At 40.9% G+C, this 27,687-nt stretch overlaps 1 protein-coding gene across 1 annotated transcript in view; it reads left to right on the forward strand.

The window, feature by feature from the left end:
• Window positions 1-27,687, forward strand: part of LOC124261458 — a 36,778-nt gene that overhangs the window by 2,181 nt on the left and 6,910 nt on the right. The window contains exons 4-21 of the mRNA XM_046695773.1: window positions 5,439-5,576; window positions 6,906-7,004; window positions 7,852-7,971; window positions 9,911-10,018; window positions 10,919-11,035; window positions 12,697-12,804; window positions 14,463-14,564; window positions 15,198-15,308; window positions 16,452-16,553; window positions 16,890-17,012; window positions 18,532-18,630; window positions 20,303-20,443; window positions 22,138-22,221; window positions 23,345-23,473; window positions 24,180-24,299; window positions 24,849-24,956; window positions 25,821-25,988; window positions 27,062-27,181. Of these exons, the coding sequence (XP_046551729.1) occupies window positions 5,439-5,576; window positions 6,906-7,004; window positions 7,852-7,971; window positions 9,911-10,018; window positions 10,919-11,035; window positions 12,697-12,804; window positions 14,463-14,564; window positions 15,198-15,308; window positions 16,452-16,553; window positions 16,890-17,012; window positions 18,532-18,630; window positions 20,303-20,443; window positions 22,138-22,221; window positions 23,345-23,473; window positions 24,180-24,299; window positions 24,849-24,956; window positions 25,821-25,988; window positions 27,062-27,181 (2,097 nt within the window). The remainder of the gene's footprint in view (window positions 1-5,438; window positions 5,577-6,905; window positions 7,005-7,851; window positions 7,972-9,910; window positions 10,019-10,918; window positions 11,036-12,696; window positions 12,805-14,462; window positions 14,565-15,197; window positions 15,309-16,451; window positions 16,554-16,889; window positions 17,013-18,531; window positions 18,631-20,302; window positions 20,444-22,137; window positions 22,222-23,344; window positions 23,474-24,179; window positions 24,300-24,848; window positions 24,957-25,820; window positions 25,989-27,061; window positions 27,182-27,687) is intronic.

Raw genomic sequence — 27,687 nt, forward strand, 5'->3', positions numbered from 1 at the left:
GTTGGTGTTTATGCACACACCATGCACAAATTGGAAATGCTCTGGAAATGCAAAAATATATACTCTCCCCAAAAACGCATAATGAAAATAGCAATTTCATGTAGCAATGAATTAAAACGTGATTCATTTTACAAAAAGGTTTTGCTCTGTTTATGAGTCCTATGGTGTTTATGTTTTGAAACATAACAACAAAACGCACCATCCGTAAAATACCCGTATTTAACAGCATGATTTTCAATTTCGGCGTGTAGTGTCACAGAATACACAATTCACATGCAATGCACGTGAAAGTTGGGGATCAGATAGTCTCAATGATGGGTATAAAAGGTTGATCGCCGTCTGTCGATTATTCACTGTATTTGGAATATTGTTGACGAACGCAAAATACCACGTCTAAGTGAATCCAACCGCCATTGGTTGGCTTGAAGCTGACCAGTCTCAACGTGTAGTTGCCCAACGCGTGAATGTTCACCAAAGCACCATTTCACGGCTCTGGGAGAGATATCGCCGGCAGAATGCGGTAGCAGATGCCCGCGGCGCAGGATCGCTACATCTGGGTACATCACCTGCTACGGCGACCAGTACCGCTCGACAAATACCCGGATTGAGGAGGCTTTCTGCACAGACCGTCAGGAACAGGTTGAGAGAGGCTGGTTTACGTGCAAGAAGACCTTATTTTGGCCCTGTGCTTCGACAACAACATCGTCGACATCGAGTTCAATGGTGCACGAACGTTCAGGCCTTGAAAACACCGAATTGGCGTAGAATCTGGTTCAGTGATGAATCATGATTTCTATTGGAACGACGCGATGGAAGAATGCGGGTGTACAGACGTCGACGTGAACGTTTCGCTGGCGCTTGCGTTCCGCAGGTGGACAGATTCGGCCGGGGAAGTGTTATGATGTAGGGAGCGATTACCTGCCGTAGGAGAAGTGATTTGGTGATGATCCAGGGCAACTTGACAGCTCAACGGTACTGTGACGAAATCCTCCGCCCACACCTCCTTCCAATCATTGATCGCCAGAGGGAGTTGTTTCAACAGGACAATGCCAGGCCCCACACAGCACACTAGAGACTTCCTCCAGAACCACAACATCAATGTGCTCCCCTGGCCCTCAAGATCACCGGACTTAAACCCGATCGAACATCTGTGGGATGCCCTGGACAGACGGGTGCGGCGCCGTCACCCTCAGCCCCAGACACTTCAGCAACTCGCACAGGCACTACAGGCAGAGTGGGCTGCGATTGGGCAACACAAAGCCCTCTTACCGGTACGACCTCGTAAAGCAGGTCGTAGACCACCTCTTACTTTTTTACCCTGTTTCACAAAGACCTCGTATATTTACACTGTGCCGTAAACAGCCCAAAATTTAGGACCCCGATTGACCTGTCGTAAATGCTTTAGGAGGTCGTAAACACTACAAAGTTGGCGTCAACGATTATGGCACTGCAAGTGATTAAAACGCGCTAACAAAGAAGACCTGAGAAATTTTGAGACAGGTCGAACGTGCTCGACACTCATGTTGTTTTCTAACTGTGCAGAAAGTTAGAGCCCCGACTGAACAAACCTACAAGGCGTTCACATGCTATTCCAACCTCCCTGCAAGTGTTGTGTACACAGAGGTATTTGGCAAAAGGGGTTTTCCTCAGTGAAATCGGGGATATCCATGGAGTATCCCGAGCTAGTGTGTCAAGAATACTCCGCGACACCGCTAGTGCTCTGGTCGTGTATCTGGACTTGATTAAAACCCCCTGGGTGCCACAGGGACATATGTCCTTCCTCTTCAACCCTCACTTTGAAGTCCAATAAAGTTCTAAATATGTCACGCACAAAAATATACTTCCCGTATTCAGCGGGAAATTCCCTGTTTCTTGATACCATCCACTAAAATCTCAACTGGATATTGGGTGTAAAAACAAACGCTGTGCTCTGAAGACTGCGCTACTGTAGTTTGAAATGTAAACAAAGAAAAATTTCGATTTATACTGCGTAGCAGCCGGCTATTCATTGCTTGCAATGGCTCAATACCCTTAGAATATGTATTGGAAAGAGTATCATAGCAAGAAAGAGGAAATTGAAAATAGATACAATGCAATGATTTGATACTTCATAAGAAATTGTCAAAGTTTCCGTGCAGCGTGACGTCATAACAGACGCAAAATCACGCAGAACGACAACGGTAATTATCAGAATTTCTGGCTTTTTCTCTTACTTACAAAGAAAATATATAACAATACACAGATAGTCAGAGTCACTCTGATAACTTACATTTCATATTTATGTACAAACGATCCCTGAATCAAGGGAAGAGTCCCCGCAAAATCCTGTGTACCCTTGTCAGCGAAGCCGCCATTTCGTAAGAAATCGGTCATCGGTTGTGATGTCACACGTCTGTTGTGCCCTTAAACGCACAATGGTCTTAAGTGCACAGAAATCATAAATAAACATGAGTGGGCGGAGCTTATGTGACCACGTCATACGTGTTTCGTACGCACTACTTATCTCTTGAACACGTTACAAAAGAAATGGACACATTTAGAGTATCACACCATATTTTAAACCTTTACACACGTGTTAGTAGATCAAGCGTAGCCATAACTGCAACATTGACTTTAGGTCATATAGTGTGCAATATTCAATACATTGGGACTAATATTGCAGTTTCATATGAACAAGTTAATGGACAGCGATTTAATTCAAACCTTATAAGTAAAACTGATAATATTAATGGAAATGATTTATACAATTTTATCTTGTAATTTTCAATGGAATTTAGTGAGAGAATCCGAAATAATTCATTTATTGATATTTTTTTACGATAAGATAACCTGTACATTGAATTAAAAACATAACATTTGCATTGTTATTCAAACTGTATTTCTATTTTGAAATACTTTGGGAATAACAAGATAAGAGGGTGCCCGTTCGGTCTCGCTTTATGCGTTGCTATGCAACAAAGTACCTCTTATACAATGTACGACATGGATTTAGGACCGCGTCGTACGACATGGATATGACGTCTTTGTGAAACGGTCGTAAAGGAGGTCGGAAGAGGGTCGTAAACAAGGTCGTATGGGCTACGACCTCCTAAATTTAGGAGGCTTTTGTGACTAATGAGCGTGATGGCTGAGTCTTAATTCATCTGACAAGACGCAATCCGATGCCCCAGGCAGAAGCTAATAGAGAGAGGGAGCCGACTCTCCATCAGTACCATCAGAAGGATGCGACTTGTCTGAGGGCGATTAGACGTCCCTTCCTCTAACACAGGCATAGGTAGGAATGTCTGGCGTGGTGCAGGGTCTTCGATAATTCCGCATCTTGAGGACATGATATTTCCTACCCGTCACCTTCGGTTGTTGTCGCGTATGGAGACGTCGTAATGAGGCCTATCGCCAGGAAATGATCCATGCAGCTGAACCCTTTGGTGGTGGCTCGGTGATGTAGTTGGGTTGCGTTTCCTGTGACTGCATGTTGGATCCCACTACAGTACTTGGGGCACGCCATAGTAGACGTTATCATCAGAAAGTACCAGATACCGCCGTCGTACCACATTTTGATAACCATCCTCTTGCCAGTCGTCCGATATATTGATGGATGACAACGCCAAACCTAATTTTCCTTGAGCTGTGGTCGCCCATTTGCAGACATTACCTTGGCCCCGATATGAACCCTTCGAACATCTTTGGGACTCTCTGGACGCAAAGTTCGAGCTTATGATCTTCCTGTTCACAATCTGCAGGAATCCACATAGGAACTCCACGAAGAATGGCAGAGGATTTCGATGCTGAGAATCTACGCTTGATTGCCAGCTTGAGGAGGAGACTCGCAGATTTTATCTGTGCGAGGGTTGGCTACACTGCTACAACTGATGTGATGGTGGTTCATACAATGACAGCAATAAAAAAAATTAAACTGTGTGACAATGAGTCCTGATGTTTCCGGCATTGTTGATTGTCAGGTTTTTATGTGTTCCACTCTGATTGCAAGTAAATTGTTACAAATTTCAATTTTTGTTTTGATTTTGCTTTTATCAGATTGAAATATGTCACAGTACCCATTTTACTTTTCAAAGCTTATACTGACTGACTGAGTTTGGTTTTACGCCGCCTTTAGCAATATTCCAGCAATATCACGGCGGGGGACACCAGAAATGGGCTTCACTCATTGTATCCATGTGGGGATTCGAACCCGGGTCTTCGGCGTGACGAGCCAACGCTTTAACCACTAGACCACCCCAGCCACCCCAGCCACCCCCCAAAGCTTATACAACAACATGAGTATTTGTGTACCTATCATATATAATAATTGGGTGGTACTTGATTAAGGCTCATATGTACATATACTCTGTGTTCCTCAGTCTGTATGTTACTTATTGGCTTTCTGCTTAGGTGAATAAATTTTAATTTCCATTTTAACAAAATGTTATTGAGGGAAATATAATTACGTGAACGGGATTTGCTTATTCATTTAAGCACCTCTTCTTCTGAAGTTACACATTTTCAATACACTCAAATGGTTTACAAACAAGAGGTGATATCTATTTTTAAGCTATCGCTGAATGTTTCAGTTTAGCCAAGGTAAATGTATTTAAATTAGTCATGCTAAATCACTTCAGTCCGTTTGGGTTCAAATGAGAACGATGAATGATTAAATAACTCGAAATAGGAATAAATGCACAAAACATAAAATAAGACGCATGGTCCTGAAACCTCTGTACCCATCAGCATCTGAAATCTGACGCTATATGATCAGAAACCATCATGTAACATTGGTCTATTTTCACTCTTCACACCAAGGGGTGACAGACGGCTGGTGGAACAGCACCGGCCGTATCCTGACTATTAGCAGGCTGTGCTGAGTTGCACCTGAAGTGCGTGCCGGCGCTGTTCCATCCCGGGTTCGATTCCCTACATGGGTACAATGTGTGAAGCCCATTTCTGGTGTTCCCCGCCGTGATATTGCTGGAATATTGCTAACAGCGGCGTAAAACTAAACTCACCCACTCAATCTTCAAATGAATGCGCATACCACATGTAGTGAAACCTGACGAGCTTTTCCTTATTACCAAAATTGGGTGAAAACACTACCAGTCTTAGGTTACCTCTGTTGCCTTGTGGGTACTACTGATATCGGTACATGTGTGGTAGCCATGGACCCGTGAAGATCCGGGTTAGAATTGATCTTCATGAACCCATGCTTGTCGTAAGAGGCGACTGACGGGATCGGGTGGTCAGGCTCGCTGACCTGGTTGACACATGTCCTCGTATCCCAGGTCCGTAGATCGATACTCAAGCTGTTGATCACTGGATTGTCTGATCCAGACTCGATTATATACAGACCGCCGCCATGCAGCTGTAATATTGCTGAGTGCGGCGTAAAACTAAACTCAATCAATCATTCTGGTAGCCATAACTCTGACTGCACGCCATGTTACCAGGTTGCAGGAGCCAGGTGAACGCCACCACATGTCTGAAGCCTAACGATGTGGAGGAGATGGACTGTGTGACCTACACGTGCACCTATCACAAGGATGTAGCGCACGGTGTGCTGACAAAGGATCCCGATCAGAAAACACGTGAGTTTGAAAGTCAAGAGTAGAATGAAAGAAGACATCAGTATCCCTTTCTGTAATATACCAACAGTCTGGTGTTCAGTGTATACGTGTCTGATGGCATCTTTATGTTTTGCGAACTGCCAAATACCCAGTCAAGATCTTGCATGACGACAATCTACTGTGTGACATTCAGATTGGGGACTGCACTTGGTTATCGGGCAATGCATGGTTTTGATTTTCTATCCTCACATGCAGACCCTTGTTTACCCCTCTTCTCTCAATTACTCCTTGATTATTACCACAATAATACCCCTTGATTATCTATCACCATGAACATATCTTTTGATTATCTCAGAGCATACAAATACCAATCTAATATCTACCCTTAGATTATGAATCATCACATTAATTACCCTAGATTATCTATCATCATAGACTAGCCCTTGATTCTTTGTCATTCTATGAATACCACTTGATTATCTATTTTCATATAAATGTCCCTCAGATTATCTTTCATCACATGAATACCCATAGATTAGTTCTCTTCACGTGAATAGCCCTTGATTATCTCACTTCATATAAATATCCCTTAGATTATCTTTCATCACATGAATACCCATAGATTATTTCTCTTCACGTGAATAGCCCTTGATTATCTCACTTCATATAAATATCCCTTAGATTATCTATTATCACATGAATACCCATAGATTATTTCTCTTCACCTGAATAGCCCTTGATTATCTCACTTCATATAAATATCCCTTAGATTATCTTTCATCACATGAATACCCATAGATTATTTCTCTTCACGTGAATAGCCCTTGATTATCTCACTTCATATAAATATCCCTTAGATTATCTTTCATCACATGAACACCCATAGATTATTTCTCTTCACGTGAATAGCCCTTGATTATCTCACTTCATATAAATATCCCTTATGATTATCTATTATCATATAAAACACGCCTGAGATTATCTATTATCATATGAATACCTCTTAGATTATCCATCATGACATGATTACCACTGGAGTATCTATTATCACAAGAATGCCCCGTGGTTATCTACCATCACACATTATCCCTTTGTTGATGACATGAAAACCCTTTGATTATTCATCATCACAGGAACACCCCTTGATTAATACAAACTATATCTATCTATAATATCTATTATCGCGAGACTACTGATTTTATAACATAAGATATCTTGCTCCCACAGAACTAAAACAGGATCAATGTTATTCACATTTTCAAAACACCGAATGTACACAATGAGTAAGTGTGTTGAATTTCATCACGTACATTATTTCCTCTCCCCATGGCTGATGATGTTGTGCATTAGGTTGCAGCATCGGGGGGAAGTGCTACAGCGCCGGCGATGGGCCCAATCTGTGCACCAAGTGCCAGAAGAATGAAGATAACACGACGGGCGTAATGGCAGGTACGAAACAAACATATTGATAGTGGCAATACTACAGGAGAACCTCGTTGCAGCGAGCCATGAAGGCAGGAGACATTGTCGGCAACGATTCAAATATGTGCAGGTGACGTTAGTTTTTAATTGACGTTTTTTGTGTGACGTGGCGACAATGGCTGATGCTGCTGCTGCTAATGATGATAGACTTCTATCCCTATTTTCATACGAGACAGGTGTAGCAATAACCTCAAATACAGAGTACAGAAAAATAACCTAATAATTTAAAAAACTTAAGTAATAAGCACCTCTCATTCGTGACGTAATGTTGAGAAATAATTCGTAATTTCAGTACAGTGAAACCATTGGAATCAGAACGGTAGCATTTCCCATGAAATTAACACACTATCAGACTGAAGAAATAGTATTACTAGGCATTGTCGCCTCGGTGTCATCTCTTTATGATGGCGTCCATTCATGTTATGTTCACCGCCATTTTGCCTTTACACCCATTGGAGTCTCTATCGAGAGACAATCAAATTTTGTTATAGTCTTCTGTTGACGTTATACGCAATCGTTATCAGTAATGAAGTCTCCGGATTAACATAATCCTGATTACCGAGGTCTCACTGTACTAAGTAACAGTATCTTAATCAGTGATGTCAAAATGCAGGCCAATGGGTTATATCCCACATCCATGCTCGATGTAATCAATTCGGAATCTAATAACGTCAAGGTATTTTGTGACATTATCGAAAACATGTTTTTAGGCACTGATGTACAATTGATAGTACAATTAATAGTTTATTGTACAGTAAACTTTCATTTATGTGATGACCTGTTGGCGGTATTCTGTACCATTCTGTACCTACAGGCTGTTTGCTCAGTGACGGAACGTGTGCGTCACCGGGGTCAGAGGTCCAGATCGGATGTGAGATCAAGGCCTGTGCAGTTCTGAACAATGTCGTGTCGATCCACACAGTCTCAACAACAGGTACGATGGTATACCATGGAATATGTTGGCACGTGTGCGTTTAAGATGCAAGATAAGTTTTTATTATTTTCTGTATAGGAGAGGAACACATTCTTCAAATACAACCGAACAAATGGGAAACCCAAACATAGCTGATGGCTAAATAGAGATTCATTAAAACAGACAGCCCTAAGATTGCAATCAACGCCGTGAAGGTGACGCAGCGCAAATATACACTGTAACTAGTATTTAGATTAGTATCACATGGCTAGGGAGGGATTGGAGGGAGAGAGGTATTTGAATCGTGTGTGGAACGATAACGCAGAATTTGTCCACAATGGATGAATGTGAGGTATATAAACTAAACTAAGCTCGTCAACATCTGGCTTTTATACGGAAGGTATTCTGATCAAAAGATACATACATATAAAAAAATGTAAACCTTGCACCTTCAACAATGCGTAGAGTTTCAAGTCATGCGTTTCTCTGTAGACATAAAGTCATGATCAGTAATGCTGCAACTACATATATCTTAATAACACCATTATTTAGAGATTTGGACTACCCGACTACACAAATGCAGCCCAAATACTTAGTAAGAAGGGAAACAAGGATAAGCTTCGACTTTGATGATGGGTCGAAGAGTGTCCTTGTCAGAAAATGCATTGGACCAAACTCAGTGTCAGTGTTTCCAATGGTTAATTGGCTATTCCGGGTTGATTAGAATGGGTCTTGGCCTAGATTTTTGAAGCTCTCTTAGGGCTAAGATAGTCGTAGGTTAATGTTAATGTATGGCACTAACGACTATCTTAGTGCTAAGAGAGCTTCGAAAATCTAGATTTTCGAAGCTCTCTTAGCGCTAAGATAGTCGTAAGTTAATGTTAATGTATGGCATTTACGACTATCTTAGTGCTAAGAGAGCTTCGAAAATCTAGGCCCTGGGCCCCGTTTCACAAAGCGATCGTAGCGCTAAGATGATCGTAACTCCCATACGTTAACATAGACTTACGACAGTCATAGCCCTACGATCGCTTTGTGGAACGGACCCCAGGATCGCAACCTTGTAGTAAGAGGCAACTAACGGGATCTGTGAGTGAGGCTTGCAGAAATGGTTGATGGATCTCATCGTATCCCGATTGAGTAGATCGATGCAATTATTAACAATCGCATGATATTTTTAACCCTTTTATTGTCAGTAGGACAGATGTACATGCACGGCCAGTATCTGGTCGATTCTATGAAAGACCGATTGCCAACAACATGAACGATGAGTTGGTCTCTATACGAGGAATACCGTGATCCTGTGATCGTGTGTTCGGATCCTATACTTGTTCTGATTATGATCCTTGGTTCGTGACTACCATAGCCGTGTTAGTGAGCTGGTGAGTGCGGTTTTACGCCGCTTTTAGCAATATTCCAGCAATACCACGACAGAGGACACCAGAAATTGGATTCACACATTATAGCTATGTGGGGAATCGAACCCGGGTCTTCGGCGAGATGAGCCAACGCTTTAACCACTAGGCTAACCACTAGGCTAGCCGTAGTAAAGAGTATAACTCACTCAGTCTGGTATGAGGTAGTGAGCGAGGTTTAAGCCGCCTTAGTAATATTGCAGTAAAATCACTACAGAGGACAACAGAGATTAGCTTTACACATTGTACTTATGTTGAAGATCGAACTCGTACTCTAACTAGTGAGTGAGTGAGTAGGGTTAGACGTCGCTTGTAGCAATATTCCACTAATATCACAACGGGGAACACCAGAAAGGGGCTTTACACGTAGTACCAAAGATAGGAATCGAAACCGGGTCTTCGGCGAGATGAGCGAATGCTTTAACCACTAGGCTACCCCGCAACCCGTACTCTAACTAAGGGCATCTATGCCTACTGTTTATACATACATATGTCCCAGTATATTATGTATTTGTCCGGACAACATGACAAAACTTTCTGTGCAGGATGTTCGTATCAGGGCCAGTGCTATGTGGAAGGCAGGGTGAAGTACAGTCTTGGATGCAATACATGCAAGCGAGACTCAAAGACGGGGATGCACTACTGGCACGCAGGTGATTCTGTTTCCATTTAGTATTTGTTTGTTTATGTATATATGTATATGAAACATAAACACTATCTTTTACATTCAAAGATTAAATTATGTTGAAGATGAAATTTTACTAAATTTATATTTAGTCTTTGAATATCTCTATCTATCTATCTGTCTGTCTGCTGTCTGTCTATCTACCTATCTTTCTATAGCTATCTATCTATCTCTATTTCTCTATATCTATCTATTATATATGTCCTATCTATCTATTTATGTAAAGAAAGTATACTGATTTTGTGTTTTATGAAAATTATAGTCTGTTGTTAGATTGCATTATGTTTGCTTAACAATCACACAAGTGTGACAGATAAGCGGGGGCTGGATTAGTAGAAAATAATGCCCAGTCACTAGACGCATATCGTAACTTTGTGTCAAGAAACCAAAGTTGATTTTCAAAGCTATCATTCTCAGATAACAATTAGCAGTTCTGTATTTATACAATACAAAATTTTAATCAAATTACGCTTAAAATATAAAACTACGTATAAGCATTCTTTTGGTGCTAACTAAGAGCTAGTGCAGGTAATGTCTTTGGATATATCGGTTCAAGAAAAGCAAATAATTTATGTCTCCAAAGTGGCACCATTGGGATTTCGTAATAAAGGACGTATTTTCAGGAAAACATGATTTCCTGGTTATGAGTACAGGAAATGGATAGAATACGCTCTAAGTAATTGAACCAATCGAGTTGAATACTGGTGATATCGCCAATTGTTTTAATCATGCAATACGAGTGTAATTTGATTGGTCTATAATGAATAATGGAAGAATCGAATATCGGAAGGTATCCGCTTTCGCTTAATTCCGCCCCTATGATTTTCATATACTGTTCAACTCACCCAACACTTTCTGTTGTCTTCAGAGTGTCTGGATGTCAGGAACTACCAATGTTTCAAGAAAGGCGCCGTACACGACTTCTTCTGTAACAGCTTCATCTGCTCCAACAGGGGCGCTGTGGGATGGTGGTATCATAACGCCAGTAAGTTAACAAGCGCTTAACTAGTATATTAACTGTGGACTTGAAGAATCCCTTAAATAATGCAGTGACTGTGAACTTGGACTCGAAAATTAATTATGCAAGAACACTTTGGTAATACGTTGTGTCTCCCAGACCATGGGGAATATGTTAAAAAGAAGACACACGAAAGAAAGAAAGAATAATGTAATTTGTTTCACAAATAAGGGTTACTCCGCGCTATTTCACTTGGCAAACTACTGAAATGTTATTTTAAATTTACCAATACACCTTATCGAGGACTCGCAAATGCGATACGTACAGAATAACGGGGTTTTAATTGACAAATACGCAACATCAATGAATCGCACATCCGATGCCTACAGAATAACGAGGTGTAAATTGACCAATACCCCTAAACAAGGACTTGCAAATCCGACCCGTACCGAATAACGGGGTGTAAATTGACCAATGCCCCTAAACAAGGACTTGCAAATCCAAACACGTGCAGAATAACGGGGTTTCAAACGCGCCTTATCAAAGACTCGCAAATCCGACATGTACAGAATAACGGGGTTTCAAATGACCAGTACGCCTTTTATAAAAACTCACTCATCTGATAGGTTTCATTGTCTATAGTTCCACTGATATTTTTAGGCGCAAATTAGGAGATAACCCAACTTTGTTTTAAAATATGAGGTAGTCTCACTGTAGATTATTTTAGCTGGCAACCGAGGTGTGTTTTCTAGGGGATTCTACGTGCGCTTCAGTATACCCAGCACTGACGTATAAATGTATGTCTGGGATACCAGAAAGCGACCTATTCGCTGCGCCAACCGATTTGGATTCTATATGAGACTGGTGTCATTTTGTTGAAAGGTGACCGGGAAGTATTTGGTTATATGTTTCTACATGGTTGTGCAGGCCTGTACCAAACCTCTGGATTCCGGAATGTTTTCAATGATCTATATTTAAAGACGCCAAAAGCAGTATCAATCCAACAGAGGGCTAACGGGCTAGAGGTGTAATTCCACAGCAGGTTCCATATACAGCGGTACACATATGCCGTTTTTACGCATTGTAAATATGGATATTAAGAAAATGAATAAAAGCAGGATGAATTTTACTCCAGAAATCTGAATACTTTTCATGATTAGTATTATGTTATGGGATTGGTATTCTTATGTTGTTCGATTACAGATTTGAGAGTGACTCGTACATTCACTCGTTACTTGATTTCAGATTTACCAGTGTTATTATATTACCGGAATAGTTGGCTGGTTCGAGCGCTAGACAAATGCAGTTTTCTCGTAAATATTTTCTAGTAACTACAAAATAAAGTAAATTACTGAATCCCCATGTTCGTTCTGCATTCACTGAATGCAATCCTGTGGCATCGTTCTAAGGAACGGGTCCTTTATTACGAGGGTCTGTGGGCCAGGGTATTTTCATGTATTAAACAATGAACATCATCATAATATTTTCGGGAGACCATTCCCATTCATGACCTTCAAGAAAATACTCTATTCAGAAGAAGTTTATAGTTTACGGTAAATTGTCAATTTTACTTCCACCTTCCTCGATTATGTGGATTATTTTGTATGACCCTCACCATAAGATGTTTTGATTCTCTCTGACCCACCCACACCTGTAATAAATGACCAGCCCTAGCTTTGTGTTTCCAGCCAGCTGCCAAGTGTCGGAGAAAGACTGTGTGGTCTATAACACGACGTCGGTGAGAGAAGGGTTCTGTTACTACTGTGACCATCAAACCGGAGGGCCGCCAAGCGTAGGTGAGCAGACACGGTGTCAAAAAGTCGCGTCAAGATTTGGGTTCGATACCCCACGGATGATTATTGGTATTCCCCATCGTGACATCAGTGCACTGTTGCTTAAGATGAGTAGAATCCGTACAGCTGCTGCACTCGTGAGACACAATGTGGGAATTTCGGAAAGGCTTCTTGGCACTTCAGACAGAAAACACGGGTTACCTTTACGTGTTACGAATTCGACATTAGGGATGCCACGATACATCGATACATCGATTTAACGATACTTTTTCTAAGACGATACAATTATCGATACATTCAAAACTGTATCGACATTTAGTTTTGAATGTATCGTTTTAAATATATTTATGTATCGTTTACATTTTGCAATTGTATCATGTTTTTTAAGGTTATGAGAGTTATAATTGATTATATTTCATGCACATAGATGGGAAATTAGAATTTTTTAATCTGAGAATAAAAATGTTGATCTTTTCATGGACAGTTATAAAATATGCAATATTAATGTTCCAAATGTAACTAAATTTACGCAATAATGCCGCGAAAATAGGTATCGTGATACGTATCGAATCGTGGCATGGGTATCGTGATACGTATCGATTAATGAAACTTATGTATCGTGACATCCCTATTCGACATGCAGATAAGACGAACTGGCATATTAAAATGTAAATGAGTTTCTGTAACTTGACTGCAGGGATAGTTTTAAACGAGATCAACATGCAGTAAAGTACGTTTTTAACGAAAAACGCGTACGGCGAACAGATTACGAGCTGCCTTTTCTGGGCACCTCCTGTATGTGGTAGTCGAAATGCGTATAATGGACGGAATTTAGTAGTTCCTTTATGTTCGTTATAACCATAGTTTACTGTATTGTATACTTAAGTGTCATCGTGTACGTGCATGTACCAGCACATTCTCTTCCCACAGAGGTTACTTGTCATATCTTCCTGCGAACCTCTGTTCTAATACGACCATATTTCCCGGTTCTCGTAAAATCCGCTAGCGGCAAAAAATCGCAACACGAATTACCTCCCTTCTTTCTATCCAATCAGAACACGTGTTACATCGATGCAAGTAAAAATGGGGCCACAACTATCCCTCTTCTCTGCCGGGGACTTGTGTTGACATTTAATGGCAAGCTTGTCCGTTGTCAACGAGGGCGATGGTGACGCCATTGACCCGCCATTACATGACTGAGTTCTGTCTAGAAGAAACGTTTGCGTATCGCGCAGGGGAAGAGGTTCCAGTTTTCTCGAAGCCTACGGAAATTACCGAGTCCTTGCGAATGATCACTTTCGAAACAACGTCGCTGATTGCACAACTAAAACTGATTGCAACCAATCACGAATCATGAACACTCGCACCATGAAAGGTTCGTATTAGAACAGAGGTTCGTAGGAAGATATGACAAGTAACCTCTGTGGGAAGATAATGGTATCAGCATTACTGGACAAAATCAGGTCTGATCCCCACACAACAATATCTGATTTCTGAGGTTCGACCCACTGGTCATTATAATCGCACGATTTCGTAGTTATTACAGGTACGATCAGTATACTGTGATCTTTCCGTGATCCCACCTTTCTGTATATCTGTACATTTGATAAGCCTGCTCTGCCACCCTGACTTACCAACTGTTTTCGGTGTATCTCCTTTAGCCTGTAACCAGTGTGGCAAGTGCGTGCGGCCCGGAGAGTCAGTCACCTGCGGTGATGGCAAGAAATACACCTGTCAGGAATCGACCACAGGCGCTTCTGAGAGTGAGTACTACTACTACTACTACTACTGCTGCTACTACTACTACTGCTACTACTACTACCTCTATTACCACCACTGCTACCCGTGAAGAGCCGGGTTAGAATTGATCTTCAGAAACCCATGCTTGTCGTAAGAGGCGACTAACGGGATCGGGGGGTCAGGCTCGCTGACTTGGGTGACACATGAATTGATCTTCAGAAACCCATGCTTGTCGTAAGAGGCGACTAACGGGATCGGGGGTCAGGCTCGCTTACTTGGTTGACACATGTCATCGTATCCCAATTGCGTAGATTGATATTCATACTTTTGATCACTGGATTGTCTGGTCCAGAGTCGATTATTTACAGACCGCCGCAATATAGCTGAAATATTGCTGATTGCGGCGTTAACCAACAACTGGCCCAGTGACTTAGTTGATTGCGTCCTATCGAACCCCGATCGAACATCACATGCTGATTGCGGCGTTTAACAACCAACCAACTACTACTACTACTGCAGCTACTACTACCACAACAACAACAACCACTACTACTACTACTAGTACCACCACCACTTTAACTTTGAGAACTACAACATTACTAAATGAGTTAAAGGACACCCATCTATAACTCCAAGTGCTTGTATTTTCGTTTCAGAGAAGGTCATCTGCAAAGTCAATGGCGTTTCGTTTGAGGAGGACACAAACAAAACTATCAACTGCAACACCTTCCAGTGCACCAAGTACGGCATCAGACAACTGACAGCACGTACGTACACTAAGTCCATGCTTTAGCAAACCATTACCCGTTTCCAGTGGATGGCATTGTGACTCCAGTTGGTATGTGCAATAACCGACGATTTGTTTACCCCGTTTCTTTTCATTTCGATCAAGATTACCTCAAGGAAAAGATGTGTGAGTTATAAGCTTTTCGAGCGCTTTATTTGCAGTTTGCACAGATATTCCACACATCTTATTGCCTGGTATAAGTGACTTGGTTGTTCACGGGTCACCGTACCCAGTTGAGGTGATCGTCGTTCATAATGTCAATCAATAGACTGGCGATATTCCATAAGTGTGGTGGTGAAATTGGGTTTTACGTCGTGCATGAGAATATTTCGCTCATATGACAACGTGCATGCGTGTGTATGTGTATGTGCGGCTGCTTGTACTAGCCCAGATTTAAGGTGGTTTTATAGTGCTAGCCCACTGAGAGTACCATGCCGCAGTGAAGCATGAATACCCCACTCAGACACATTATACTGTCTCCGAGCCAACCAGTCCTTGTTGTACCCATTAATGCCGAGCGCCAGGCAGGGACCAACAAGTACCATATTTTAACGTCTTTTGGTATGACGCGGCCGGGGATCGAACCCGTGACCTTCCGCTCTCCGGGCGGACGCTCTAACCACTACACCACGGAGGCGGTCTTTTCCATAGGCATACGTTTGACACTGCTACAGTACTTCGTGGCTTTCCAACATTGCCTGGGGCGGTGGGGTAGCCTAAAGGTTAAAGCGTTGGCTCGTCACTATGAAGACCCGGGTTCGAATCCCCACATGGTCACAATTTGTGAAGCCCATTTATGGTGTCCCCCGCCGTGATATTGCTGGATTATTGCTTAAAGCGGCGTAAAACCCAACTCACTCACTCACTCACTCCAACATTTCCTATATCATGTGCTGACATAAATTATGAGTATCAGTGACGGCCTAAATTATGTGTATCAGTGACGGCGTAAACTGTGTGTATCAGTGACGGCCTAAATTATGTGTATCAGTCACGGCCTAATTGCGTGTATCAGTGACGGCGTAAACTGTGTGTATCAGTGACGGTCTAAATTGTGTGAATCAAATTATGTTCTTCTGGAAACGATTAATTACATACTGAGCTTGATTTTGTTCCTATTTAGAATGTGGTCTTGAGGGCAAATGTTACAAAGCTGGCGAAATTGTCGATCAGAGTCGATGCCTCACCTGTGTTGCTGAGGGAAATGAAACTCGTCTTGAAGGAGGTAACGTTGCCATAGATTCGGCGTTGTAACGTTAAACTGCATCATGTAGTTTTCTTGGAAACGTAATTCTCAGTATAAACATTTGGATATATTCACAGACAATGTAATCGAAGCAATATGAGAATACAAATATCAGAAAACCATTTTGGATTTGAAACGTTCGTAAAATCAGTAGAATAGTCTCGCTCTCGCTCTCTCGATTAATTTTACGAATTTTTCGACCGATCGATCGATGATCACAAAGACATTGATAGAAAATAATGGATAATGACATAGCTCTACACATATATCTTCATATACAAATAAAGAGGCTAATGCAGGTTGTCCTGTTGACAGGCTGCAGACATCAGGGCAAGTGTTACAACGAGGGGAAGACAGTCCGTCTCAACTGCAAGACCATGCAGTGCGTCCGACAAGCCAACGTCATGAGGTTTATTGAAGCCGAAGACCAACCAACACGTTAGAAAACTCCATACGACCTCTCGTAGCAGTCTCTAGTTATTATCATTATTATTTTATTATTATAGTTGCAGAGCTCTTGGAGAAACTGAAGTCAGAGGTTTGCAATGAACTGTTGTTCTCTATTGTAGTCGCAGAATTGTAGCATTTAGACAACGCCGTTATCAACGTCACTTGAAATCACGCTTGGTTGTGAATATTTCGAAAATAGCCAGCGACCCAGAGGCATTACGGACTATTGGCATTCATTCGTTTTCCTGGTGATGAGGTTAATCTCAAAATTACTCATTTCCCTTCTAACAGATAGATGAAGGAACCGGTTATGAAGAAATGTCAGTACTACAGGGAAAATTTGCCGCCACATTGTGTTAACTTGACCTTATATTATAAAGTTTTGTGATGTCGTGATCATGAATATGTCACAGAGTATTATTCTCGTGGAGAAAGGTTATCGCTTCAGCTGACCAGACAACACCGAGAAGCACGAAAAGGTTGAAAAATTGAAAAGTTATTACATTAAATATGCAACCTGGGTGAATGAGTTGAGAAAACCCTGTATTCAAGTGTAGTACAGTATGAAGTATTAAACCCAAGGAAACACAATGCCTTCTGAAAAGTGGTCAAATGCAACATGCCTTCTCAAGTATAACAATTGTTGCATTAAACCTAAGGAGTCACTTAAGTACGATGCTAGACAATCGACATGTTCATAGCTGATAGTCTATCGTACTCCTTGAAGGTCTGTCCATAAACATCAGCCATCTTGTACACCCAATACTCATTACAATCGCTATTTACACATACATAGTATGCTAGAAATATCGAATGGGTGCAAAGAGCATCTTTAAAATAATGACGATACTTTGTATGAGTTGTAACATTGTGAGAGTATTTGGTTACTCTTTTCAATGCTGTTTTTAATTTATATCACTTCCATCTCCCTGATCCTTCATTAATGGTAATAAAAGCCACAAAACACTTTCCATATCCATCCAAAATCACAGGATCGCAGGTGGTAGCTATTACCACAGTGTTAAACCCCTCAAAACCAGGAATGGTAGTCACAGACCAAGGATCATAATAAGGCAGATCTGAGATTCGAACATTCGAATTCTTTGACCACAGCCCATCTACCTGGTCATTAGTACCACCACAAGTTTGTGATATCACACCAAAAGGAAACAAATAGGTAATATTTGAGTTGGAATAGGATTTACAATACAATCACTGATACTTTGGCAGCTCGACTCCTGAGAGTTTCTTGGACTTCTGTCCTGCCTCACAACGAGGCACACGTGACACATGTGGTCTCACCCTAGGCAAGTGAGTTTGTTCAAAATTGCCTCTGTTCACCAAACAGTGGGTACACGGTGGGATAAGTCATGTGGTTGTTAACTTTCTAGCGCTTTGCAGCAGTTTGGGTTAACCGGGTTAATAATGTCTTAGCGCTTTGGGCATGCACACGTGCGTGTATGCAGGCACTTTATGTGTGTCCATTATTATTATTACTTTGTTTCAGCTTGTCGTTGCCACAATGAATGCTACCCTCTCGGTCCATTCTCCTACTCCAATGACAAGATATGCGCCTATTGTTGGCCAAACGGGAAAATTGATTATTGTGAGTACCAGTGCGACAGCAGTGTGAATAATATGGTTCTTAGATGAATGTGTACCAAGTCTTTAATGGCCTATATTACGTTAAAGAAAGCGACAAAACGCATTTCCTCGATCATAGCAATCTAGCTAAAACCGCAGTCCTTTGTACGACTCCCGACTATATCATAAGCAGGTAGATACACTCTTCAAAACAAGAAACGCAGAAGCTATTTTTAGAAGAATTTATTGCGTTAGTTTAAGAGCAGTTATTTCATGTAATTTCAATTGTGAAAAGTTGGAATTCCACACCTCTATAGGCAAAGAGTTCGCCAACATACCAGCAGCCTGTATTGTTGTGTTTGTGTTTACTTGAGTCCATAAGATGGCAAGTCAGTACTTTGTACGATCAGCATTAGCAGCAATTACAGCTCGGCACCGGCTCGGCACAGACTGGATGAGCCGACGATGTCGCGCTTGCGGAATTCTTCCCCACTCTCCCTGCAATGCGGTGGCCAGTTGTGGAAGTGTCTGAGGCTGAGTTGTGGAAGTGTATCGAGTTCATCCCTTATGTATCGGGTTTAGATCTGGTGATCGGGAATGCCATGGCAAGGCATTGACGTTAGAATTGGCAAGGTAGCGGACCTTGACGCGTGCTGAATTTGAAGTAGGGTTGTCATGCTGGAACTACTCCAACGGAAGCATGTGACGTACAATGACTTCGTTGATGTACCGATGGTTTGCTGTCAAATCTCCTGTACCACCACTAAATCAGATCTTACTGTGCTGGATATCTCTCCCCACACCATGACACTTTCTCCACCGAATCTGTCGACCTCTCGAATGCATTTAGGGGCAAAACGTTCATTTCTCCGACGGTAATAACCAAAGTCTTCCATCTCGGTGAAGAAGAAATCGTGATTCATCACTGAACCAGACTCGTCTTTAGTTTCTAAGGTTCCAGTTCCGGACTCTACGACACCACAGCAAGCGATTGCGCCGATGGAAGTATCTCAAAACAGGGGCGACAACTGACCTTCTTGTTCGAATCCCCACTTCACGCAATCGATTCCTGACGATCCTTTTCGAAGCAAAAACGAATGACGAATAAACACAACGTTTGCCTTTTTATAGTGATGGATACCTCATGCTTTTCCGCTTACTTTGCACTTGCGATTTGTTTTGCGTGTTTTCTTGGTGGCGTTTTGCGAATATTTCTTCAAAAGTTAAAATCGCCGCGTTTTGGCACTGAAGCTGTTTACAATCACACAACACAAAGATGACGTTTTGGAAAGAAATAGTATATTTGTATTGTTTTTGCCGCAGCTACATGAGTCCAATATTCTCAAAATCACCTATGTAGTTTCCTTGGTAGATGGTAGGCATAAACGCATATTTAACCAATTTATCATATAAAAGTACCAAGTTCAATCACTAATTACTCCCTGCAACTTTGTAGAAAAAACAGCATTATTGAAATTCAAAGTCACAGTGAAGTTCCCTTTCAGTACACCACATAATTGTTAAAACGTCCAGTCAGTATTTACGAGATGAAAGCTCCTTGGCGCTTAAACATAGTACGATAATGTAAGCCTCGTTCGAGATTATGCCTCGCATGTAACGAACGTTCGATGTCTACCTTTAACTCGGGAATAATAGACCATATATTAAGGAATAGTGTGTGTTGTACCCCCCAGCGTGCAAGCTGTCCAATGGGGACTGTCTGAAGGTAAACGAGGAGGAACAGAGTCCTGTGTTAGGATGCTACAGGATGAAGTGTACCTACGAAAACAGCACCAGGACGCTGAAGATTGACAAGGCTCCAGGTCAACCTTTGCGTAAGTCCTTATGATGAATTTTATGATTACTTTAACTTTAACTTGTTTGTAGTTTAATGCTTCATTCATACATGTTCCAGCTGTATGGAGTTTGACTGTAAATAACCAAATCCAGACAAGACAACCATTTGATCTATATTGTGATACACGATTGGGATGCGATGGGACGCAATCAACCAAGCTACTGGGCCAGTTGTTGTTTAACGCCGCAATCAGCAATATTCCAGCTGTATTGCGGCGGTCTGTAAATAATCGAGTCTGGACCAGACAATCCAGTGATCAACAGCATGAGTATCAATCTACGCAACTGGGATACGTTGACATGTGTCAACCAAGTCAGCGAGCGTGACCACCTGATCCCGTTAGTCGCCTCTTACGACAAGCATAGGCTACTGAAGATCTATTCTACCCCGGATCTTCGCGGGTATCATGTATTTTGGAACGGTTGTAAACACTGAGATGGCGAAATGGTTCATTTTAAGAACAAAGGGAACAAACTCCGTTTTAGGCACAACGCGGAGAGGCTTGTTTACAAACGATAGAAGTATTCACTGCTTGGCAACCATCATTATTTTTTTAATATTGTACTCTCTTTCAAACAGAAGATTCGTTAAAAAAAGAAAGTTACCGACTGCATCAGATACTTTTCGAAACAGAATCCCAACGGCGAGGATGATACAAAATATAAAGCTATGCCGAACTTCCTGTATTTGATGTGGGACCATTTGCGAAACTTTCATTTGGCTACAGATAATGTTTTTAAAATTTTGTCGGTCACTTTCACAAACAATTTCCTAAAATGAATTATGTACAAAACCACATACGAACTGGGAGGACATATCATTTAATGATTTCAATATTCTGATTTCTTGACAACATGGAAACATATAAACGCATTGAATGTTTATCCAACAAATGTTCACTCTAAACTTTTTCAGTGGATTTAAACAAATTTATAGTTTTTCCGTTGTCCGTTGTCCAGATTTACTTATCTTCACCGTCTATAGATGTGTAAGGTTAAATCTAAGGGGATCGTAAACCAAGCTTTTTGTTCTTAAAGGAAGGGCTTAACCGCTAGGCCAGACATGTCTTGCTCACATCTCAGAGCGCGAGTGATTGTAGATCAACGGCTCACGTCATTGTGTGTGATGGTGGATCAACAGTTCACGTCATCGTTGGGCGCCAGGGCTCCATACAGCGACATTTAGCTGATCTATGTCGCGTTAGAATAACACTGACATTTTAAAAAGAACTTTCGAAAATATCACCTCTACTCACCCTGTGCACATGACATAAAAACTGGATTAAGCTGAAACCGTTGAGGATTTAGCATGTTGTCGTTTAAAATAATTTGATTTAGTGAAAAAGCAAAGGTATCCATTAAACTTAATGGAGTTGTCTCTGTGTACATTTCTTTTCTAATGTAAGATAGTTTTTAACGAAGATCGAACACACACACACGCACGCAGACATTTTATTCTTCCCAGCTCCTTTGAGAGTATACAGAACGAAGCAGTCCGCAAAGCGTATGAAAGTTATTGTAATCCATAAGTAATGGATTCACTACTGAGTGAACACAGACATATTTAAGTTCTTTTGTGAGTTTGTGTGTGAAAGTATGTAGTGATGTACATGGGGTTTTAATTTAATGATTAAATTATATCATTAAAAACAGATTTTTTGTTTTGTTTTAGAATGTCTCCTCCCGGACAGCACATGCATAAAGGAAGGCGAGAGGAAAGTGGTCGATGGTCACAATTACAGATGTACTGGAAAAGGTATGATATAAGTCGATATATACTCTTTCGAGAAACGTCATAGTTAGAAAGGAAGCCCGTGTTGATATTTCAGAGCGTGTGTGTGAGCGAGTAATATACACTGAGTGGATGAGTGATTGTGAGTAAGTCACTGTATGAGTAAGGTTTTACGCCGCATCTAGCAGTATCACAGCAATATCAGGGCTGGGGACACCAGATATTGGGTGAATGAGGGGAATCGAAAGCGGACATTTGTCGTGACGTGTGTACCAAGGTCTTGATTTTAAAGAGATTTGTGTTGTAAAAATTAAGACGTTAGTGATGATAATCGTTCATCCCTATGCATATCATGAAAAATGATTCTGTAATGCATACAGTATCAATTTAAAGATGTAATTTCATGAAGACACCAAAATGTATTAGATTACTACCATGTACGTGTTATTGTGTTTTAACCGAAACCGAAACATGAGTCTCATTAACCAATTCAGACAATGACCCACCTTTCAGCCGATTCGAATTTTCTTGGGTGAAAGTGAAAAGACACACTACAAACAACTATGGTTACAATAATTTCAAATTCCTTGTTTCATAAGAAAATGGTATTTACAAATTAATTTTAATTCTAAAGTTTTAAAAAAAATCGTATTTCTATATTTTATGTCGAGGTTTAAGCAGCATGTCGTTAACTAAGACGTCACAGACTGCCCCTGTTTGAAGAGGTCGTACAATGATTCACAATTCATCTGGCTCACTGGTTATGTGTTCATTGCGCTTTTTAAGTGTATTTTTGTAACGTACAATGTGATTGATATAATATTAAGTCCGTACCAGGCCGCCAAACTTTTCTAGCGGCCGTGCCTCGTTTTGAGATTTCCACGATTTCCAGATTTGTTTGTGAGAGCACACTGCGAGACGTGTTTGGAAGGATTAGAATGAGCGTAGTGTTGCAATATACAAGCGCTTAGATGTATCAAATAATACTGATTAATATTTATATATCCAGTTGAATGAGTTGATCTAAAAATTCATGACTGCTTAGTGTACTAAGCTGCGCAACAGGACAGAACCCAGGCAGCAGGAAACGAGACTGTTGTGTAATCAATGTTTTGACTTGGTACTGGATGCAACATCTCTATTATAGATATGTGCATTGTTGGGGACAAGGACCTTCCACTGGGTGACTCCATGCAGTACTACTGCCACGACGTGGTCTGCGAGGAGGAAATGGTCCAGGGACGCAAGACTCTTAAGACGTTCGTCAAGGAATATGGTCAGTAAAGATGCTATTTGAAGTTTTCCATGATATTTTAATCCTTAAAAGTGCAACGATTTCGCGTTCTCCAACCCACATTCCAAATGACAATGCATCACTTCATTATCATGAGTTTATTCCTTCATAACAAACTCGACCCATCTTCTATTATGCAGGGTATTTTACCTCCATGTTAATTTGGCAACAACCCGAGCCTCTTTCAGGATGTGATTTCAGCATCCCCTTTATCAGTGACAGCGCACATAATTTATCTCATGCTTGAGTTACTTAATTTCGGAAAATGAAACAGGCTACGTTTTCCAGGATAGAATAGTAGAATGGAAATAACACACCCTGGAATAGCGAGGATGAATCAACCCGTTATCTCAAGATCAGTAATTGAGAATCCAGTCCGTTACTATAATAGAGAAAGGTCTGTCTGAAAGATACATTTCATGTATTTCTATGGACATCATATAGAATACATTTGGTTTAAGTCAACAAAGACCTACAGCAATCACGTGCACCCTATCCGTTAAGTCGCCTCTAACGACACACACACACACACACGCACGCACGCACGCAAACGCACGCACGCACACACATCAATCCGGACAATCCAGAAAAAAACACACAAGCAAATGGCCAGATTGAGGAATCTTTGTCTCCTGGGCTAGTGTGTAGGGCTTATTGGGGTTTGATTCTTTATGTCATGTTTGATCAGGTTGCAAGGTTGGCGACAGCTGCAAGAAGCTGAATGAGACGTTTGACGTCAACTGTGACCAGTACGAATGTAAACTGGCACCCGGAGATACGTACGCCAAGGCTGTGAAGACTGAAGACAGTAAGTACAGTAAACTAGGCTTATAACGAACTGACGGATATAACGAACTTTTTCTTTCGGTCCCGGCTACTTGCATATATTTTATCTCGCACTGCGGTTATACCGAACTAACATCAGAATTCCCTGTGAGTTAGTTTACTGTACATCATCTCTTCTAGTTTTGTGTGTCAAAGCAAACAAATTTATTTCGTATTGTTTGCAAGGTAAAACAAGGGTAACAGTTGAAACAATGTATGGTTTAAACGATCTATCTTTTTATCAGTATGCCAAATGATATATCACTCGAAAGAAGTTATGAATCACCCAGTTTGTTCATATATTTAGCCCTCTTACGGCAAGTCAGGTGACTATCGTAATATGGAAGAATTAACATGCATTTGCAATAGCAGAGAAATTAATACAATTGAATGGGGTGATCCAAAACCTCTTTTCAGTCTATTGTTTGATCTACGTATCGTTTTGACAACAAAAAATGCACGATTGAATTATTTCGTTTATTATGTTTTTGATGTTTTTTTATTGCTATAAATGTTTTGTTGTTATTACCAGTGTGTTCATTCAATGGAAATTGCATAAAGAAGGGAACGAAGTTCATGAGCGACAACTGTGTCAACAGAGAATGCAACTCTGAGGCCAAGCTGGTGGTGAAAGACGTAGGCAAGTGATAAACTCTTACAATTTTATTTATTGTTATGTGACTATGGTACCTATTTTAATATACAACTATTTTCATGAATATCAAAGTTTTTCTGCATAGTCTTTTAAATATAAAAGCGAGAAAAATCCGTCGAAACAGATTCCATTATAACAAAGCAATGGTTATCTCAAGGTGCTTTTTAAACAAACCAACAAACAAACCTGTCTTTTTGTGAGTATTTTTTCACCGTAGACCCATCCGGCTGTGTTTAAATCATGTTTCTCATTGCGGGGTCTCCAATATTAATCGACCGTTGACATAGTGATTTTATTAAAAGTCCGCTGAAATAACAATGTCCTGTTGAAATAATGCTGCAGGACACAGCCCGATAAACGATAACGGCACAAATGGTCAATGTTGTTATCACTTACAAAATATTGTTTTTCGAATATCAAATCAAAGAATTTGGGAATATCACATCAACATTGAAATTGGATACACTTACTCTTTTTTAAACGAGGTTGAAGATAAAGATAAGATTTTTTACTTTCCCTAAATATTTACTGATATGAAAATACATGTCAAAACTAGTGTAATGAACACCCGAATAGAATAAAATATATTAATGTAAGGTATCAAGCCACAAGAACTGCACGCGGATCGTGCTGTCATTTAGAAATTCATCACTGTGAACTGTGAAGAGTATTAATGAACCACGAGCACACGGACAATAAAGGGCGTGTCCTGTACCATTAGAAGCACTCGCCAATGACACAAACAGACCCGCCTTTCACATAAAACGTGCCGTAACGTTTTAGAGGTTTAGAAAAATTTTGATGTGTGAATATTTTACTAGACTTTTGTTGATTTGGCTGTTTGAAAAGGTTGCAAATCCACATTGACCGGCGCCTGCTTGAAAGTTGGGGAATCTGTCACTGTTGGTAACAAGAGGGAGCAGTGTGGGACAAACAGCGACAGCAACAGCAACAGCAACAGCAACAGTAACAGTAACAGTAACAGCAACAGCCAATCTAGTTCAAGCTCTAGCTATGGTATGTATTGAGTCCAAGAAGTACCGATCCCTGTCTTCCCATTCGCATTATTCCTTATTATCACCACCGTTCTCTATTTCACCCTTCTGTATTTTACCATTCTTTGTTTTACCTTGACACCAACGCTTTCTGAGGCAATCAAATCCTTTCACCAAGAAGTAGTTACTCCTATGCCTTTCCATTTGCACAATTCGATATTTGGCGGCGGTGGGGTAGCCTACTGGTTAAAGCGTTCGCTCGTCACGTCGAAGACCCGGGTTCGATTCCCCACATGGGTACAATGTGTGAAGCCCATTTCTGGTGTCCCCCGCCGTGATATTGCTGGAATATTGCTAAAAGCGGCGTAAAACTAAACTCACTCACTCACTCATTCGATATTTTAACCCTTCTTTCTTTAACCTTCATTTTTACCGTTATTTGTTTTACCTTGACTCCAACGCTTCCTAAGGAAATCACTTTCGTTTACTATTTGTGCAAACATTTTACTAGAAACTTATTAGGGTTATAAACATATTACGACTCAAAAGAAAATAAGGACAACTAATTTTTTTATGAGTCATAACCAATTATGTACGGACATAAACAAATTCCCGAGTGTTCTTTAAGTTCTCGAGAGTAGTACATACATGTTTGTTACTTTGTTTGTCGTTCCGTCATGTTTTGTTTTCTCTACGTTGTATGAATTTTTTTGAAAGATCCGGTTAGAATTGGTCTTCAGCAACCCATGCTTGTCGTAAGAGGCGAGAAATGGGTTCGGGTGGTCAGGTTCGCTGACTCGTTTGACACGTCATCGTATCCCAATTGCGTAGATAGATGCTGATGTTGTTGATCACTGGATTGTCCGGTCCAGACTCGATTATTGGCAGACCTTAACGCTGGAACGTTTCTTAGGGAGCCTCTAAACAACAAAAACGTTGTATTAAAACAAACGAAATAATTTTCAGTTACGTACCTGATCTGAATGTAGGCATTCGTGAAAATTGATAGCGTTTCCAGTATATCTAGTATGATGTAATCGAGAAATTGGTAAGAAATACAATATTCATTAAAATAACGAATGGTCTCAATTTCAGTGTGTCGGCTGAGCACGGGCCAAAAGGTTGCTTACAACGAGACGATCCATATTTACTGCAACACCTACATATGCCAGACAAGGAACAGAGTCACAAACCTTTACATCCTCAGCAAACCTCGTAAGTGCAGTATTTTACTCATGGCACGGTCCTCGTGAAGATCCGGGTTAGAACTGATCTTCAACAACCCATGGTTGTCGTCAGAGATGAACCTCGGGATCGAGTGATACTTCTCGATGACTTATACCAGCTAGACGTGCACAACATCGCTGATATGAATCATTGGATTGTCTGGTCCAGACTCGATTATTTACCGATCAGTGTCATATGGCTGGAATATTGCTGAATGGGGCGGTAAACAACGGCAAACTTCGAAGAAAGAAATCACACCAAGATGAAGACAATGGCAAGAAAACCAGCTGTGTAATACTCGATTTTCCTCACTCTTGTTAAAGTCATATTCATTACCATATATTCCGATACGATACTTTTCTAACAGTTCGTCACGGTTGCATATCGAATGAAGTATCTTATCACCGTCGATGCTTCTAAATTGTCGGGACGAGAAAAGAGACAAATTTAGGATTTTGTACGTTAAAACCGTTCATAAACGGACAGCTTCAAAT

This window comes from Haliotis rubra, unplaced genomic scaffold (genome assembly GCF_003918875.1).
Source record: "Haliotis rubra isolate DU_JTF1 unplaced genomic scaffold, ASM391887v1 Scf8, whole genome shotgun sequence".
Taxonomy (NCBI): domain Eukaryota; kingdom Metazoa; phylum Mollusca; class Gastropoda; order Lepetellida; family Haliotidae; genus Haliotis; species Haliotis rubra.